Genomic DNA, 19,628 nt, shown 5'->3' with positions numbered 1-19,628 from the left:
TCATCAAATGGTCATTTTTTTACCATCCTTGCAACATGTCCTTACGACTTCAAACAAGGCCTTGATTTCCTTGCTGCTAATTCTGCTCCTATTGATTGTTCTGCCGGCGTGCTCCGCCTTTAACTGCAACATCAATGCCTCCCGTACCAACCTACGTGCCTAGTACAATGCAGCGATTTTGTGCACCTGCCCTCCAAAACTGCGACACACATCGACTTCCTGTGCTCGCCAACTGTGTCCGATGGTAACTTTTACGCTACGCCTCTCATCGACGTACTATTCGCGCGTAGTGTTGCAGTTCCCTACAGGTGCTGAGCATAACAGCTAGCAAAACTTGCCCACCACCTGTAAATTGCGGCTACATGGATCAATTGTTGTTACGAGGAATTTTCGTAGCCAACCTTTGTCGTTGCTCGATTTACAAATCGAAGATCTGTCCTTAGATACTCTTGTTGCAACGCAGCGCACACCTCTCACAGCACATTCGTGTAGCCGTCGAATTGTCAAAAGAGATGATTGCCACTGATCTTCGGCCAGAGCAAGTTGAAGACCTACAGTGCATTCTAGAGACCTACAAGGACATTTTAGAGTATAGCTATTGACCTTTAGGCCACACATCTTTTTTTTTCAGCATCGCATACCCACAGGTAATGCCAACCCTGTTCACCGCCATCCCTACAAAGTGTCTGCTTCCGAGTGAAGCGTCATCTAGAAAGAGGTTAACAAGAGTGTAGCGAATGGCATTATTGAATCATCCTCCAGTGCTAGTGTGTCTCAGGTAGTGTTAGTTAAAAAGGAAGACTAATAGTGGCGTTCAATTGATATAGAGAGGAAAGGGCACTGCGGCGACCCTTCGCCACCCTCCTCCTGAGGAGGAGCATGGTGCATGCGTATGCGTGTAAAACAAGGTCACAAATAAATGATTTCTATTGAAAATGCCCTGTTAACAAGTGGGGGTGCAGATTTCACTTCAGCTTGGTTAGACTAGTCCCCAGAAAGAACAGGAATATTTCATTTCAAGAAGAAAAAGTCATTCGACAAGGTTCTGAAGAGACAACCAAAAGGTTTACTGCAAACCAGAAGTCATGAATAGGCATAACCAATAATGAATCATGAGCAAATTCATTTCTTTCTATCACAGATTTGCTGGTATATACCTCAATAATTTATCATTTGTACTCTAATAACTTCAGTGTAACTGTTAATCACTTGTGCATTCTCAAACACACCACTCCCCTCTGTAGTGCCTTCGGGCGTTCAAAGTATTGAAAAATAACTGATGAGCCTCCTTTTATTGGGTGGGTAAAAAAAGAAAGCGTGAAGCGAAGCTTGGCGTCTTCGAGCGATACGTACTGCTTTTCTTTGAACAATAGCAGACAAATAGGCAATGGGGGGGGGGGGGGGCAAATGTCATTTAGTGATTCATAAAACACACGAGGAAGGCGTTATTTTGTCTTCCTTAAGAAAACACTGCTCAGCAATTATTGATCGAAAGCAAGTGCTAGAACGAATACAAAAAGAGCTAGATGAAAACCGAACATGTGCGTTAGTTTCTTTTCTGCTTCGAAGATACAAGAGGGTGGGAAAGCACTGCCCGAGTCTGGTCTCTTTTTCAGACCGTTCCCCAACTTTGAATCACTGCATACTTCCTCCCCCCGTCTTTCTCCTTAATAAAGCACATACAAAATTTTGAAGATGAAGTAACTTGTGGGGTATGTTTTTTTTTGTACACACGCATAAGTATTTAAATTCAACAATAAAAGCCCCGCCGCGGTGGTCTAGTGGCTAAGTACTCGGCTGCTGACCCGCAGGGCGCGGGTTCGAATCCCGGCTGCGGCGGCTGCATTTCCGATGGAGGCGGAAATGTTGTAGGCCCGTGTGCTCAGATTTGGGTGCACGTTAAAGAACCCCAGGTGGTCTAAATTTCCGGAGCCCTCCACTACGGCGTCTCTCATAATCATATAGTGGTTTTGGGACGTTAAACCCCACATATCAATCAATCAAATTCAACAATAAAGTGCTTTACTGCACTGCTCGCCAAACATGTCTTCGTGTTTGTATAAACAACAAACCACCCCCTGCGTCTTGGGTTGTGTAGGCTGCCACAATCTCTGCAAGCACTCTTTGCCAGCAGACTGTTTCAACAGAAAAAAGCCGCAGACTCGCAAGAGGGTACGAAATCTGATGTCCTAGCATCCGCAATACTTTTTGCAATGGCTTTTTGGGGGTCGCACAAACGAAAGTGAAGTTGCGACGTCTTTAGGTATCTGAATAAACTAAATCGCCTTATGCCGATGACTTGCGGATGACACCAAAAAAACACGCTTGATATTTACTTAGTAATGTATTAGCCTATATATATATCTCACTTCTTGAACATGGTGTTTTTCCAGAAGCCATGAAGAAAGCTTGATTATAGAAACCTATGTCAGTCCTTCCTGTCTTATTTAATTGTTTAGAAAAATTATTGATGTCCACATAACGAGAATCTTTATTAGGCACAGTGTGGTAATGAATACACAGTTTGGCTTTACAAGTGGCGAGTCCACTGAAAGTGCATTGTTTATATTGAAGGAAACTATACTTCAAAACATTGAACAAAATGAATTCGAAATCGGCATCTTTTTATACTTCAGTAAGGCATTTCCATAGCTTCATTAAATTATGAATTTAGACAAATTACAATCAATTGGCATTCGTAAAGTTTGCAAATCTTTATTTCAATCTTATTATCTAAGCGATAGGTGTGACCAGTTTTTGCATAATTGTAAATAGCTCATCATTTTTGCCGCTCACTCATGGTGTGCCGCAAGGCAGTATACTTGGTCGGCTGATGTTCTATGTTTACATTAATGATATTGATCAGCTGGACATAGCAGGTAAATACGTCATATTTGCGAATGATTTAACTACAATGTTTGATAGAAAAAGCCTAGATGACATTTCAAGCACAGTAAATGAAATACTTTCAACAATTTCATCATCCTCCATAATGAACCAGCTGACAATTATTAAAAAAAACAAAGGCGTTGTTTTTGGTGCCAAAAACACAGTTTTTATTACCCATCAACCTTTAGTTCTTGAATCAGTGCCGATAGGTATTGTTGATAGCTGAAAAATACTTGGAGTTTATTTTTCTTCAATTCTAGGCTGAGATAAACATGGGAATTTTGTTTGCAAAAAGCTTTCTTAATATGGTAACAGGAGTGATGTCTCGTTGCCGAAGCATTTTGCCGCACAAGGTGAAAAAGCTCAGGTATATAATGCGCTATCTGTATATCATCGAATAAATTGCAGCCTTGTAAGGGCCCCGACAAGCAGAGCAAACAGAAATAAAATATTACGCTATAAAAAAGACAGTCCACCAGTATGGAAACATTCACCCGTTTTAAACGACGCGTGAGGCTTTCCAAGAATTGAATGTGAGCGTTGGCAACCTTTACCCAAATTGTCTTATTCGACACATTTATTTTTTTAATACAGAGTTCTGAAACTTCATTATATCACTGCTAAGTCTTGAGCAGCGTGTTATTACCGTTCTCATAAAAAAAAACAGACTTTTGGTTCGTACAGCGTTTCCGCACTACGTATAGATACCAAGCATTGGCCTACAACGTTCCCACAACACTGAACACACAATAAAGTGCAATGACCTGCAACAAGATCCGAACTACTCACATTTGTGCTTTCTGGGCTCTTATAAACATGCGCACCTTACAATTCTCTGTGTAATATTTTTCATAGTTTATTCTAGTGTTAATAAATTGTATCATTTTACCTTTTGTTATCTTGCGTAATGTTAGCGATGTTATGTGTATGTTCACACAAATGCATTTTTGTGGGTTCGTTTTTTAAGCCTTAAGGTGTCGATGTATGCGATGATTTGTGCATGGTGTGTATTTCTTTTGGAAAAATAATATTTAATATTTATAGTAGGTGTAAAATAGTCAGCTAAAAATTATTTTTGAATTAGTGTGTGTTGTTAATGTTTTATATTGCACTTGCATGTTACAGACTCACCATCATTTTCGCGCTACTGCCGTGTGTTTGTACAGGTCACCCGGCCTTTGTCAAGCCGTTCTCGCGGCTTTTTGGCTTGACGACTTTCAAATTTTGTCTGGTAAAAAATTGAATTTTAATTAACAACTTCTCACAGGAGAATAAAGCAGCACCCCAGAAGCATTTGTTGAAAGAATTCCCGACGTGGTGCACGTGTTCACGTGGTTTTGTGTACTCCCGTAGCTGCTTTGTTTACATGAAAAGCCAGCCTTTTCTTCCTTCACGTGAGAACCTCTCTGGGTCTCGCCTCACTCGGCACTCCGTCAAACCAAACTTTGAGATGAACTGGCTTTGCAAACCGGTGGTACCCGTGACATGGGACCATCTAAACACAAATTGTAATTAAAATAAACGAACGCTTTCGTACTGCTAATTGAAGAAATGAAAAAGCAGTTTTCAAGTACTACGCTCACCATTCCTTGAATATTCATTAAGCACACATGACTAATAGTAACTATGAAATTCAATAAATTCGAAGAAGATACCAAATTTACTAGGTTATTATATATCTTGGCTGCCCAGCTAACAAAATTTTGGATGCTGTGGGGCACCGCAAAGCAACTTCATGCGAAAAATGCAACCTCTCATAGAGTTTTTCTCTCATTAATTTCTGCGTGGGCCCATTTCACTGTTTACTAACCCAGGCTCCACGGTTTGCACCATTTCAACCTATCTTTTATTTTTCTGCTAGTTGTCAGAGGTTTCGACGCTCTCCCCTCACCCTTCCTTCGCAATTACTGGTATCGGCAATAACGAATGGTCCGCTTCACCAAGGCGACCGGAGAAAAATAGACGATATAATTGACCTGTACAGTACCTGCTGCAACATGACAAAGCCGGTTAATATAAACTGTAAATACTACTAGAAAGAATATAAATGAAGAGCGCTCTGGGTGGATATGTGTTTCGTTTAATTTTCTGCGTACGAATATTTTATAGCGTGTCTATATAACAAAAAAGTGCGAAATAAAGTTGTTATAGGGACGGCCAATAACACGTAGAAAGACGCAGAGCCGCATAATACGCGCAGCTTTCTACGAATTGCCCCACTGGAGCCGTGACAGAGCCCATTTGTGATGTACTGGTTCGAACTGCCATAAGTCGGGCTGCCCAATATGACCATCCTCGAATGTGGTCGTGCTCCATTGAAAGGGCGGCTGGTCGTCCCACGTGGGCCCGCTGACGCCAATGAACTCCAGCAATGAGAACAGACTGTAGTTGGTCACCTGCATGCAACCGCCGGACACATTCGAGAGGAGCGTTTGTCGACGTGCTTGTCGGCACCTTCAAACATTGCACCACAAACGAGGGATCCCACAGCAAGGCTCGTTAACGTCTAAAACATTATGCACTCATCTAAAAAAGCTGAAAACACAAATAAATCTCACTGTAGCCGTGGAGGTTACGTCTCAGCTAACCCGTCTGTTGCAGTGGCGTTTAGAACAAGTACAGATAATTTAGGAAACACCATCAGCTATATATCTGCGCTGCCAGCACAGAGACAGAAAGTTTGGCTATGTCGCAGCTGATGGCGAGCGAAGCCTTACGCCAAATATGCCATCAGTGTGCACTGTCGATGGCTTGTGTGAGTGGACACTGTCAGGACCGTTCACACTATATAGGCAATACACGGGAGGACATCAGTCAATAGGTGCTCTACAACGACCGCTGGCTGATGGAATCCAGTATATGCAGTAATTTTGCTGGTAACCATGCTAGCAGACATCACTCGGTTGTATCTTGTGCACGAGCTAAAATATCCCGACGCGAACATGTATGTTGTTCATACTGCATGCAGTAAATAGAAAATAAGAATAATACCTTCGGGCATCATGTGGAAAGGTCTATGAGTAAGACGCCCAAGTTTTTATACACCCGCCTTCAACACCTTGTTCCATGCTTGCGACTTTCCATTCCACTGGCAAAACCCGACATGAGACGATTATTCTCTGCCGCATGGGGCTCGGTGTGCCTCTTACGAACGCCTTTGCTTGCGGCATCGCATCGATAGACAGTGCTGCCTATAACCATGGCAGCACTGACGAAACCACTGAACATTTTTCAAGTCAGTGCATCAGTGCATTTCTCCGAGACAGCCAAACTCAGCATTGTTTGGTCGACCAGCTGTTTCCCGGAAATCTATCGTACGATCCCGAAAAGAATGAGCTTCCCGCCTAAAATCTACGAAAGCGCTGTTGAAGCTTCTGCCAGTGACCGGCATCGTTTGAACGATTGTGACACTAGAGTGTGTGCGTGTGCGTGTGTGCGTATGCGCGCGCGCGCGCGTGTGTGTGTGTGTGTGTGTGTGTGTGTGTGTGCTACTCTCAGTCACTCTCTTCTGGCTGTTACACCACTTTTTCAGTGATGCTCTCACCACTTACCGCAGCTACCAAAAGGGTATGACGACAAGGAGGGAATTTTTAACACTATATAATTGTTGATAATGGACGTTAGTCGTCGGGATCGAGATGTATCAGTGAGCTTCAACGAGAGTGATTTTGCGTTAAATGTTGCTTTAGCTACATGTCAAACACCAGCAGGCATCGTATAAGCTTTCTTATATCAAAGTACAGTAAACTATAAATTACTTATGTAAGAAAACGTTTCACTATCGTGTTAATAACAGAGGAGTCCACCGTGTTTTTGTTGTTAATTCGCCGCTATGGAGATGCAACCGCCGGGGCCAAGAATCAAGCCCGCGCTATAAAACCCGGCTGCGTGCGTCGGTGCTCCTCGAAGACAGCAGGCGAGGGCTCTTGTTTTAACAGCGAAACTGTTCAAGCTCAAGATAATTTGTCACGACCACGAACCGGCATGAATCGTCACCATGAACTGGCATGTGCTGTCTTCGTTCTTCGTACCAAGTGCCAAGCAATTGTAGGAGACTTAGGCAGCTTTTTTCCCCCTTTTTTATCTGGCATTTGCGATTCTATGTGAGGTGCATTTATACTACACACACAATTCAGGAGGGGAAAATTTGCATAGCGATGGGGGTACTACTATTTAGAAAGGCCAACCTGTCGAAGATTTAAGACTTCTTCAATGAAACGAGGGCAACTAACAGAGACATCAATCTTCCCGAACGCGATATATTTCTTTTACACGCACTAAATATTTAGTAAAATACATTTAGTAAATACTATATTTAGTAAACAGAACGAGCTTCTAGGTCTTGGTTTGTACCCCTATTCTCATTTTCTAAATTCTGTGCCAGAGCGGGAGTGTTTTGACAACCCTGTCGCTGCACGCGCACTGTGACGTGCGCACGCACTGCTACATGCCACGTAGGGAGACGCTGTAATTTGACGCACCCTCGGAGAGGTCTACTGCTGCCGTGATTTCAAGGCACTCGTGGACATCAACAAATAAATGATATGGTATGGTGCGCCAATCTTGATGTCACGCTTGTTTGAGTCTAAGGCAGGGGTCGGCAAGTCAAGGCCCGCGTGGCAACATTAGGTGGCACCCGGCCCGGCGTCAACCCCCACCCCCCCCCATTTTCGCCCTTGCCTATTTTAGGGCTGACAAAACAGTTTTAACACAAAATGGTATTATGAATGGAAAGAAACATCGTGTTTATTCCAGTTCTCCAAATTCGTGTATATTTGGAGAACTGGAATGCCCTCCCTCCGAAACCCTTCCCCACCAATTTTCTGTGCGGCCCCAAATTGTATAGGTTTCAGGCAACTTTGCCCTCCACCTCAAAAGAGCCATGATCTCTGGTCTAAGGGATCATAGGCTTGTTTGAAGACTTGAGCATTCTTTCTTAGACAATGCTGCTGAAGCATGCAAAAGTGTAAAAATGTTTTAAAACAATGATCGCTTTCTGTAAAATAGGCAAATAACATGGATTATGGCAACCCGTCTAAGATGAAAAAAAAACAGGCCAGGCGTCCCCTCATTGGTTCATGGCGTTGTTTACGTATCCTATCAGTCTTAAGTGAAAACCTTGCGAGGTACTTAGTCTTCAGAGATTGATTGAAAAAGGAGGGTGAGAAGGTATTTTTAGGAGCGTTTTATGATGAATGAACAACTAGCAGGCCTTGATTATGACTCAACCGTGTGTTAAGAATACACAAGCCCCAAGGCCAGACAATTCATGCCCTGAAAATAATGCGTCACCATAAGGTTGAGCCTGTGACAAGTGTATGAGAACAATCCACTCCTCACTATAAAGACGGAGCGGGTGGTGAAATTGACGGGCCCCTTATCATTGTGATTGCGTAGTCGGGAACTATTTTCGCAAACAAAAAAGAAACGAGTGTGGTGCTCGTGACGTACATGTGGTGGGGAACGTTGTCTTCGATACAGAAGTCTAGTTAGTGGTCGCTAGGCGCTGGAGTTTTATTCCGACAATTGAAGTTCTCCCCATCGCTTCAACTCACGAATCTTCACCAACTCAATTTTTAAAGTAAAGAATGCTTTATGGGGCCAAGTTCTCGTATGGTGTCATCGTCGATCGATTGCCATAACGCAGACAAAACGACAAATAACATAGCCACCTGTAGCATATTGAACGCTTGCTTAAGCCAAAGGACGCCATGATTTGATGTTTAGGTTTAATATTACATGTGGAACAGTTTGAATTAAGCCACGCATAAAAATAAAACATGAAGCAGGCCGCAATCTAAAGAAAAGAATGACAAGAAATTAGGAAGGCCAACAGAAACTCTCCCGTTTTTAAGAAGGATAGCAAGACGTCTTTAGGAATCATTGTAGATTTATTTTCACGCTATGTTTTAACAAAAAAGTATTTTATGTCAGGGTCCACCACTTCTCTGCTGGCGTATTTCCGTCATGTATATGTCATTGTAGATATATAATATCAAATTGCTAAGAAGGAAAGGAGAAGGAAAGATTCTGAGGCCAGCATCGAGCCAGCGACTTATCAATTTAAAGCGCGAGGCGCTATTCACTGTGCCAAAAAGCGTGCGTTTCCGAAGAAGCTAACGACAAGCCATTTATGTGCACCATACACCGTTTGGCAGTCCTCAGAGTGCGAAAACTTTATCGCGTTTTTGTTATTTGTAGCGAGATGAAGCATCACCTTTACGAAGTGTGGCCTCTCCTGCGTGCGCGCTTTTATCAGACTCGTAATTCGAGAAAGCAAGGTCTTTTTTTCCTCTCCACGGCCGTGTTTAGAAAAAGAAGCACACTGCTAACACGACTAATTGTGACAGTTACATGCGCTTGTTCTGCGTATACTTGTGCGCTTATTTCGTGCGTCTTTTTTTCTATAACAGCGTGCTGTAAGTGTCGAGCTGAGAGTTATAACTCCGTGACCATGCCACGTATGAACAATTCTTGTGGGTTTTCTGCTTGAGGTGTGGGCTACAATTTCGTAGCTGCTTGCTGTTCTTCTCTTGAGTTTACAGTTTGTTGCTGTTCATAAAACAATGCACAATAAACGCTTAACTATCTCTGTGACGACTTGTCTCGCTACCGTGGTATACCAATTCGTAAAGAGGGAGATTCGACCACTGTTGTTCTCATTTCCTGCTTTAATCAAGCATAGGGGACTCTTGGCCAACCCCACAGAGTGGGTAGGTAGCAATATTCCAAGCATCATGTTCACCATCATGCTAGGGGTAGCGTCGTCCAAGCGTGTCATGTCTCACATTGTCGGGTGGTAGCAGAGTGCTCTCGCACCTCTTTATTGATGGTGGTTGATATTGTTGTTGTAGCCTCTAACATGGCTCATACCCACTCACAGGGATTGGCCAAAAGTGGATGATGTGACTTTGCTGACCTTTTCGAGGACTTAACTTTCATGACCATACAAAGGAACCTACAAAAATAAAAATAAGTGCAATCAGTGTTTTAAGAGCGAGGCTCTTAAGGGTGTGGACTTGTACGCCGTTCTCCGTCATGCCCACCCCTAGTACTCGAAGTGCTCACAAGACGGCTCTGCAGCAGTCGCTGTCATATAACATGGAACATATAACATGGGACATGCGACAGTCGCTGTCAAATAACATGGGCGGTAGGAAGGCTTCAGTCGACGATAGATTATGCACTGATGTCACATAGGATGTACGGTAAGCTCAGAGGAATGCACACAGACGAAGGTGGCTGCAGAAGTGTGGGTAGTGTTCACAAACGTATCAAGCTAAGTTTTCGAAGAGCGGTGAAAGTGGGAAGGAGACAAGATGAGCAACTACAGGAAAATTTGTATCCAGAAAGGCAAATTGAAATAGCCACTAAACAAATTGAGAAACTAATCACAGAGGATAATAAAACAGTGTGGGCATACACGAATCTAATTAGACTGTTTGAGCTAGAGCTTGCTAAGACGCGTGAAAAGTCACCCCGGAAAAGAAGACACAAACCCAAAAGTTGGTGGGATGAGGAAGTTAAGAGAGCCATAGCAAAACGTTAGGAAGCCTCTAGGAAACACATACATGCTGAGCAGCGGGGTGAACTGACAGATGATGTTGAAAGAAAGTTGGAAGCCTTTCTAAGCTGTAGAAGGGATGCATCCTTTCTGATCAATAAAAAGATTGGAATAAAGGGAGCTCAGTGGCTGGCAGAAGTACATAAAAAAGATAGAAAGGAAGCTGCAAAATTTTTGAACCATTTAAATTCACTAAGAAATAAGACCAGCCTAGAGCAGAGGTTTATAACTGCAGCCCAAGGTAATAGGCTAGAAGGGGACGAAGCTATTGAATATATAAGAACAAGGGTGACAGAAAAATTTCAACAAAGAAGTGCTATATGTACCACAATAGACAAGGATGAATCAAGTGGTGCAATGGCTCCATTTTCACAACGAGAGTGGGAAAGGGCTGAGAAAAGGGTTCCTAGTAGTACATCAACAGGTCCAAATAGCATTCCAATTATGCTGATAAAGACATTAGGTCCTAAGTCTAAGCAGCCTTTGACAGAGGCAGTGAGACAACTAATAATCGATGCTGAAGTTCCCGATGGATGGAAACTTAGCAGAATGAGCATGATCTATAAAGGAAAGGGGGACAAAGCTGACATAAACAACTACCGTCCTATAAAAGTGACATCAGTGGTCTACAGGCTGGCGATGCAGATTATAAAGAAAAGACTGCAGGCATGGATAGAGAATGAGGGGGGGCTGGGGGAACTGCAGAATGGGTTTCGGAAACACAGGAGGTTGGAAGACAATCTGTTCTCACTGACGCATTGCATCGAAATAGCAGAATAGAAACACAGGCCCCTGTGGCTAGCATTTTTGGATATCAAGGGAGCGTACGATGGCGTGGTTCAAGAGGAAATATGGGGAATAGTGGAGGCACTAGGCGTGTAACATGTAGTCACTAATATTTTAACGGATATCTATAATGTTAACAAGGTAGTTATAAAGTGGAAAAAACCGGTATCCAAGCCTGCAGAGGTAAAACAGGGGCTTAGGTAGGGGTGTCCTCTGTCACCCTTATTATTCATGATGTACCTACCAGTATTAGAGGCCAAATTAGAGGGAAGTGGACTGGACTTCAACCTCTCTTTAGTCAAACAAGGACAACTCATTGATCAGGCACTACCAGCATTATTGTACGCAGATGATATAGTGCTAATGGCCGACAACAAGGAAGATTTTCAGAGATTGATGGACATCTGCGGTAATGAGGGAGATAGGTTAGATTTTAAAATCTGTAAAGAAAAATCAGCAGTCATGATTTTCAAATATAACGAAGGTAGTGAGCTTAGAATACAGAAGGTCACGCTAGAGATAACAGATAAATACAAATATCTGGGCGTATGGATAAGCAATCGGACTGAGTACCTAAGGGAACACGAAATATACGTGACGACTGAAGGTAACAGGAATGCAGCAGTGATGAAAAATGGGGCACTGTGGAATTACAATAGGTATGATGTTTTGAGAGGAATATGGAAAGGGGTCTTGGTTCCTGGGCTGACGTTCGGCAATGCGGTCTTGTGCATGAGATCCGAAGTTCAAGCAAGATTAGAAATGAAGCAACGTGGAATAGGTAGGCTTGCTTTAGGAGCTCAAGGGAATACACCAAATTAGGGAGTACAAGGTGATATGGGATGGACATCATATGAGGGCAGGGAAGCTAGCAGCAAGATAAAATTTGAGAAGCGATTGAGAGAAATGGGGGAGGAGCGTTGGGCTAGGAAGGTTTTCAGCTACTTGTACATGAAGAATGTTGATACAAAATGGAGGAAGCGAACGAGGAAATTGACTGGTAAATACTTAGAAAACAGCAGGTGGCCAAACCAAAAAGACCTATCGGTTAAGAAGATAGTGAAGGAAACGGAGACTGACATGTGGAGAATCGGCATGATTAAGAAGTGCGCACTAGAGATCTATCGAACTTTTAAGCAGGAAATCACCAAGGAAAGGATCAATGATAATACTCGGGGTAGTTCTCTACTGTTTGAGGCCAGGACGAGAGTATTGCGAACCAAGACATATCGGGCCAAATACGAAGGGGTACACACAGTATGCAGTGCGTGCGGAGAGGAAGACGAAACTGCCGAACACTTGATGATGTTCTGTAAAGGGCTTCACCCTATAGTTCAGGATGATGGCGCAGAGTTTTTCAAAGCACTGGGGTATACAGACCGGGAGGGTAAAATAGACTCTGAGCGGGCATACTTAACTAGAAGGAGGTTATCTGATTAGTGGCTAAAGTCAAGGCACGAGTGAAAATTAAACCCGTCACTGCAAAATACGAATCCTCAACCTCACTTTTTAAAAGAAAAAAAGAGATAAATCTAATGGTTACTTCACTAAATATTACGGTTCACTAAATATTACGTCTAGGTAGCGTTAGATTCCGCCCGATCTAAAGGGTACAGCCACATCCATCCATCCATCCATCCATCATCACGCACTCGTTCACGCGGCAGAAACTCAAGAGCGGTGGGCTCAAGTTCAACGAATACTTGGAGTGCTCGCTATATACGCTGCTGTGCTTGCTGCGGCTCTCACCGCACTTGGTTTGGTGGATAGACGTGTTTGATGAGGGCTCTAGATCTACTGTCGAGATAAGTGTTCTTGCATGCTGATAGCTTCTTTTTATTATATGATAAGGCAGCTATGTATCTTTTTTCACTAACAACAATGTACGGCTGTTGCAGGGGTCAGTCACCTGGTCTTTTTTGTTTATGTGTTTTTTTCTGTCCTACCACACTGAGACGGGGGCGCACGCATCTGGGCCACGTAATTTTTTTTGTAGTAAAGCTAAGACGTTTTTGCTTAGAACGATGTTCATCATATGTGGCGTCCTGTAATTATCGAGTGCGACATTTCAGCTAGACGTGCACATCAGTTAAAGACACTAAAATATTCAGGATGCAAGTCACTTTAAAAATGTAGGCTATTGCGATTGTGAATGCAGAGGAAGCTGACTTTACGGGTAGAATATATGAGGTTGAGGAAAGTGGGTAAAATGATGGTTGTACAGAGTGAATGCATGACGAAAATGACCGAAATAGAGAGCACGTTCGCGACAGAGCGAGAAAAAACCAAGGCTATGAGAGAAAAGCTTAGGTCAGCCGGTGAGAGATTAGTGAAGGTAGGCAAGGTGAACAAAGGAGCAGCCAATGGCGAGAACGGTAGAGCTGTGGCCCCCAGAATGGCAGAGAAGCAACAGAAATCAGGTACAGAACAAAGTCACAGCTTTGCCGAAAACATGAACCAATAAACGCGATAGCAACAAATTGGGAGGTCATGCGCAGATTGGCAAACATATCGAAGCATGCCCCGATATTTTCACGTTCAAATGACTCACGAAACGTACTCACAGGTACAGGTGAACGCGAATAAGCGTGTCAGTTGTTACATCGCTGTGTCTGAAAAGCACGCCTTTTTCGCAAACGGAGGCTGTGCAGCAATTGCACATACCTTTGCGCCCAGTAACTACAACAGAATCGTTCCGGCGAAACCCAAGGGCTAGCGAAGACGTACGATTCTCCCCACTGAAAATGAGGGCACGCGATAGAGCGTACACCCCTTTATTCTCTACGAAGTTTTGGGAATTTCGTACTACTATAAAAATGTTTAATCGACTTTAATAAAGCTGTAAGCGACGTACATATTGACAAGCAGTCAGCAATTATTGTTGCGTTATGGGCGTTTATAGGTAACTTGCTCGGCGCTAGAAATACTGCCAAGAGTTCAGGTTTGAAAATTGTAGTGATGTCAGAACCATTAAACACCATTCAAGTAAAAAGGAGGGCACACAAGTCTTTTTATTCATTACTAAAGTATATGCGGCTACTATACTTTGCTTCTACGTGTGCAAGATAATCTTGCAGTGGGCTATTCTAGACTTTGTATGATTAAAGTGTGGGCTTGGGGCGAAAATCTTTTAAAGACGATAGTCTTTATTGGGGACCTTCGAACAAAAACTTTTGGTCTGTCTGCCTGTCTGTCTGTCTGTCTGTATGTCTGTCTGTCTGTACATTGGTCTGTTTGTCCGCCCTTAATGATACTCTAAACGGCATCAAACGATACTGCAAACGGCCGACCCCATCCGCAGTGCCCACCAATATTGCTCAAGATTTAGCGTTCATACTTGTGCCATTGTCAATAAAAAATGTGCCCGAATCTACATGTTACACTGTAAATGTCGTCGAAAGACGATAGTCTTGCGTCTGGAGAGAGTAAACAAAACGTTTATTTGATGTTCTGCGCATGAAAATCGGTGAATGATAGGCGCTGCGTTAGAGTGCCTCGAGCGTGTAACGGAGGCAAACAAGCGCATCTAGGCACGTTAGACATGAGCGCCATCGGGCAGTTATCTTCGAAAACGAAGGCATGCGCGACCGCAGAGTAAGATGTGCGCCAGTCGCGGAGGTGATAAGGTGTAGAATGCAAAGCGACGGGCAGGTGCCACTACCATGCCGCCGTAGCAAAGCATTTGAAACACCTTCTTGAGCATCGCGTTGCACTGTCAGCGCAGCGCGTTAAACGCTACAGTCCTTAGAGTTACTTGTGTGTGCCTCTTCTGTTTTAAAGTCAGACATACAAAACATAGACATGTTATTGCGCCTCAGATATGCGCATTATTTGCTTTTTATTTGACAATTGCTCAACTATGAACGCTAAACCTTGAGCAATATTGGTGGGTGCTGCGGATGGGGTTGGTCGTTTGGTGCCGTTTGAGGTTTTGTTAGGGCAGACAAACAGACAAATGTACAGACAGACAGACCAAAATGTTTTCGTCGAAGGTCCCCAAGAAAGACTATCGTCTTTAAAAGCAATTACTGCGCATATATGAGGCACCATAATAACACGTGAATGTTCTGTATGCGTGTCTTTTGTCACAAACGACCAACCAGAAAAACGCGCGCTGTCGAATTCTGGCAATGATGACAATACCAGGCGCCAGAGAGACGTGTCAAGGTCAACGCTAAAGGGGAAAAGAAGCACCCAAAGGCTCTTCGGCGCGCCGTCTCCCTCCCTTCAGAGGCGCAGTTCTGCCAACCAACCTCCTCGCATCGGCCAGCTGAGAGACATCTCGAAAAATCTCGAAAAGGCGTGGTGATGCATAGTTGCGTCACGTGTCGCAGACGGTCCTCGAAACGTCTCGCTCTTTCCCCAGCCTTGGCAGTGCATCGCGCTGATAAGACTAGTACAAACGTCTAGAACCTAGCGAGAAGGTATTTAAGCCGGCAGCGGAAAGGGGCGATCAGGAGACGAGGCCAGTTAACGCCAGGGTGCGTAGGTAAGAGATGAAGAAAGTTTACCCCAGTGTGCGTAGGGAGGAGATGAAGGAAGTTTTGCGCAAGTGAGCGTCAGTTTTTCCACCTGGTTTGAGTGAAGGATTTTTGTCGTCAGTGAGAAAACAGGTAATGGAAAGGGTTTCCGCCTGAAGTGTGAAGGCTGGTGCTACCAGAAAAAAAATAGTGTGAGTCTATCGCCAGAGAGGGAAGAAGCGTCCTGCAATCGCAACGCGTACAAAGCCGACGTGCTTCCGGCGAAGAAGTTTGGTGCTTGGAGAGTGTACATTTGAAAACGGGGTTTACCTGAAGAGAAACTCCGGCAGCAGTGGATCGACAACAGCGCTGGACTTTGAGTAAGTCTTTCCTAGGCAAGATGCATTCAATTTTGATCCAAGAAGTTTGGACTGGATAGGTGTCTTGGTTGTTTGATGCATGTTATTGCATTGTAGCGCGTATTTTTGTTTGTGTCCGTTGTTCAGAGTGTAGCTGATTGTATTCGGTAGTTCATTGTTTGATTAGCGAAATATTGTGCTGAACTATTGCCGAGTGTGCATGTTTGGGTATCGTTTGATCTGCCATACTTGAGAATATATTTTTTTTGTTTATCAGCTCTGGGCTCTGACGCGTTCCTTGGACCACAGCCGGCGTCCGCTGGCGCACCAAATAGGACCACTTCTAGATATTCTGCGCTTTCGTGGGCAGTTCGGGGGGCCGATACTTCAGCCCTTGGAATTAGCTCAGCGATGCCTCCCTAATTAAAGGGACCTGTGACATCTTTTTACTAGAAATGCTAAGGACCATAGCGCTCATTACGCTGCGCTGACGATGCAACTCTTGCACGAAAATGCAAGTATTTCGAACTCTTTGCTAAGACAACACGGTCATGGCACTTACCCGTCGCCTTGCGTTCTGCACATTATCGCCTCTGAGACGGGCGCTCACGCCGCGTGCTTCGTTTTCCAAGATAACTGCCAGTTAGCGCTCGTCTCTCACGTGTGACGTGACTTGATGCGCTTGTTCCCCTCTGCTGAACGCTCGAGCATAATGCTGCGCCTCCAGAATTTTATTCACCAATTTTCTTGCGCAGAACATCGAATAACCATGTTGGTCACTGTCTTCAGACGCAAGACTATCCTCTTTTGACAACATTTGCAGTGTAAAATGCAGAGACGGGGCCAAATTTTTCAAATTTCCTCCTTCATTTACTTCTCTCTTACGTTGTTTGTTGGAGAGAGTGGCTGACGCTTCAATTAAAAGGGCTGTCTACCATTCTTCATCGCATTGCTGTTTTGTATTACAATCGAAAGCGTATCGTCTGAAGTGTTCCATGTTGCAGCAGTTTTTCTGGTAAGTGACAATAAATTTCTGAAACGACAGTTTTTGATATTGGTTAGTTTTTGCATTGGTGTGATGAATGTCCACAACACTGGTTGGCAAAGCCAATTACGATTATAGTGGCGCTAAAACCAGAAAACTGAAATTGCTTGCAGTTTAGGATGGCTTCATCAACATTATTTCATTATTAAAACAAAAACTGTAGTGGCCATTCACAGCATGGAAATCGTCGAATAACTATTATTACTACGGTTTCTCCTGGTTTGTGCAATTAGCGTAAAAACCGCGGCAGTCGAGCAGAAAAGTACACTGGTACGCTCGAATTGAGCAACTAAATGTAGTACTCAAGGCTTTCTAATAATATATAGTGGCTACAATGCGAATAGCGTGATCACCGTTGAGCGGCTCCTCTCAGAGGCCGTGACGCAACCTGCTGATGTTTCCGCTTGGTTACTCGTGCGGTCATGTCCATGCCAGGCTCTCGGGCTAGGAAGGCCGCAAATATTAGGTTGAACAAGCTTCCTTTTCTCGTTTACGCTATTATTTCGTGCTGCATTTGCTAGCCAGACAGCCTCTTCGCGCTTACACGATGTCTTTAGCGGAGAGTGTGCCATGAGCCGACGTCAGAGCCACTGTTTTGTGCCCAGGTGCTCAACTGGGTAAAAATCGCGCAAGCAGAAGCTATCATCATTCGTAGCCTCGAAAGACGACTATTTGTTCCACCAGTGGTAGTGTAACGTACCAAAAGCAGTCAAACCTTTGGAAACAAACTCTGCCGTATGCAACCTACACTTCGATTAGCAGTTCATCTCCCGTCACTTCAAGCACGTTATTAACGGTCAGATAATGCGTTTGAACAGAGCTGGGCCTGTACTTTTGCCGCATGCCATCCCAGAGATCATTCCAAATGCACCTTCCTACTCACGACACCTGTTGCGCAAAAAAAACACAAAAAAAGTTCATAACCACTGCTTGTAATTCCCCTGAAAAGACGTGGATTGAACGACTATCGGAAGACACAAAAGGAGCCGCCAGATGAATCGGAACTACACGGCCTTATGACTGCACCCGTTTACAAATACTTAGGTGGTCCACTGCCATCAATTCGCTGAGAAAGGCACGTATTTAGTGAGGAACCATCAAATGCGACCTACAGCCTATGCTACCCCACTCTGGCTTGATCGTACTTCACGCAGAGGAACTTGTTACATTTTGTGCTACTGGAAGTACCATAACACATAACTTGTTTGTACGCGGTGTGAAGACGTGCATCAATGGGCCACGGGAACTACCTTTCCTACAGAAAGCTGTTGATGCCGTGCCAGTGAGTTCAGGGGGCAAGCTTTTTGTGCGAGTGCTCTTTTGCATCCAAGTTGTTTGTTCTAACAAAACACGTCTAAATGTTTTTACGGATACTAAATAATGTCAGTTGAGATCATTAACTCATTTTGCCTGGCTTGTATGTGGCGAAATTCCGTGCGAAAGGGAAATTTTAGTTACATAGATTTCTTTCAACTCCATCGTCGAAAATTTCGATAGAGCTATAATTTGAAGACGTTTGGTTTTTCCGTACTATGGGCAGAAATCTGCACCCCTCGTATTGCCTAACCTTTAAACACTTTAAATGCACGTGGATTAAACCCGGACATGTTTCCTTGCTCCTTTTTCATTAATTTCATTTTGCTTGATGCAACTGTGCATTTCCAGAAGAGCATCAATGTGTGTGCATACACCAAATGTACATATGCGTTTGCCTGCTTACATAGAGCTTGATGACATCATTACAATTCTTTTTTTTTATTTTGTTATGAGTGTTCGTAGGCAGATACTATTTTTAAACTATTTTGGGGTATATTTTTGATGTCCTGGCATATAGTTATTACGTTTACGAAAAAATAGAAAAAACTCTACTTGCTACATGAACGCCTACGCTATTGTATTGCAACGTAGTGTTTTAAACGCTTTTGTAGGACGCCTGGGAGACGGGACAAAACCAGTCAGATCTGTGGCACAGAAGAGACTCAAGAGATGTCTCCACAAACGATGAAGATGAAAAACGCCATGTGATGAAGGTTATGTACAGGTGATGAAAAAGCGTCCTATAAATATGCCCATACTAAATTCCCGCACATGATAGTGGTCATCCTGGCCGCCACACAAAGGCGTGTAGAACGCCTTGAGAAAGGCTTCATACGACAGACATGCGTATTTCAGTACCACGATGGCACTGGTCAGTTGGAGTACTCACAGGCTCTACGCAACAAATGGGGAGGTCTGCTCTAACACAATGGGCAGAGAAAGCGAATCTGAAATTAATCGCACAAGCCGCAAGAGGGTGATCTGGTATCCGGAGCAGCACATCGTCACCGGGGCGGAAGAACACAGCCGTGGGTGATGTGTCACACAGGTTTTTACAGTCGTGTTTCTTGCCTCATTGTTGAGTGGGGTGTCCTGGCGACAGTAGCGGAGGCGGCACACACATTGTTCACAGGAAGATGCAGTTGGAGTAACGGAGGTAGTCAAGAAGACGTCAAGAAGAGAAGATAGCGATTGGCTGTAGAAAGGAT

General features: G+C 43.8%; 1 protein-coding gene across 1 annotated transcript in view; it reads right to left on the bottom strand.

The window, feature by feature from the left end:
* Nucleotides 1-4,949: 4,949 nt before the first annotated feature.
* LOC119160895 (putative phospholipase B-like 2) overlaps nucleotides 4,950-19,628 on the bottom strand; it is a 78,973-nt gene continuing 64,294 nt past the window's right edge. The window contains exon 8 of the mRNA XM_037413165.2: nucleotides 4,950-5,285. Within this exon, the coding sequence (XP_037269062.2) occupies nucleotides 5,094-5,285 (192 nt within the window). The 3' untranslated portion in view covers nucleotides 4,950-5,093. The remainder of the gene's footprint in view (nucleotides 5,286-19,628) is intronic.

Source organism: Rhipicephalus microplus, chromosome X (genome assembly GCF_043290135.1).
Source record: "Rhipicephalus microplus isolate Deutch F79 chromosome X, USDA_Rmic, whole genome shotgun sequence".
Lineage (NCBI taxonomy): Eukaryota > Metazoa > Arthropoda > Arachnida > Ixodida > Ixodidae > Rhipicephalus > Rhipicephalus microplus.
The sequence above is the reverse complement of the archived record's forward strand: the minus strand, read 5'-3'. Positions and strand labels throughout refer to the sequence as shown.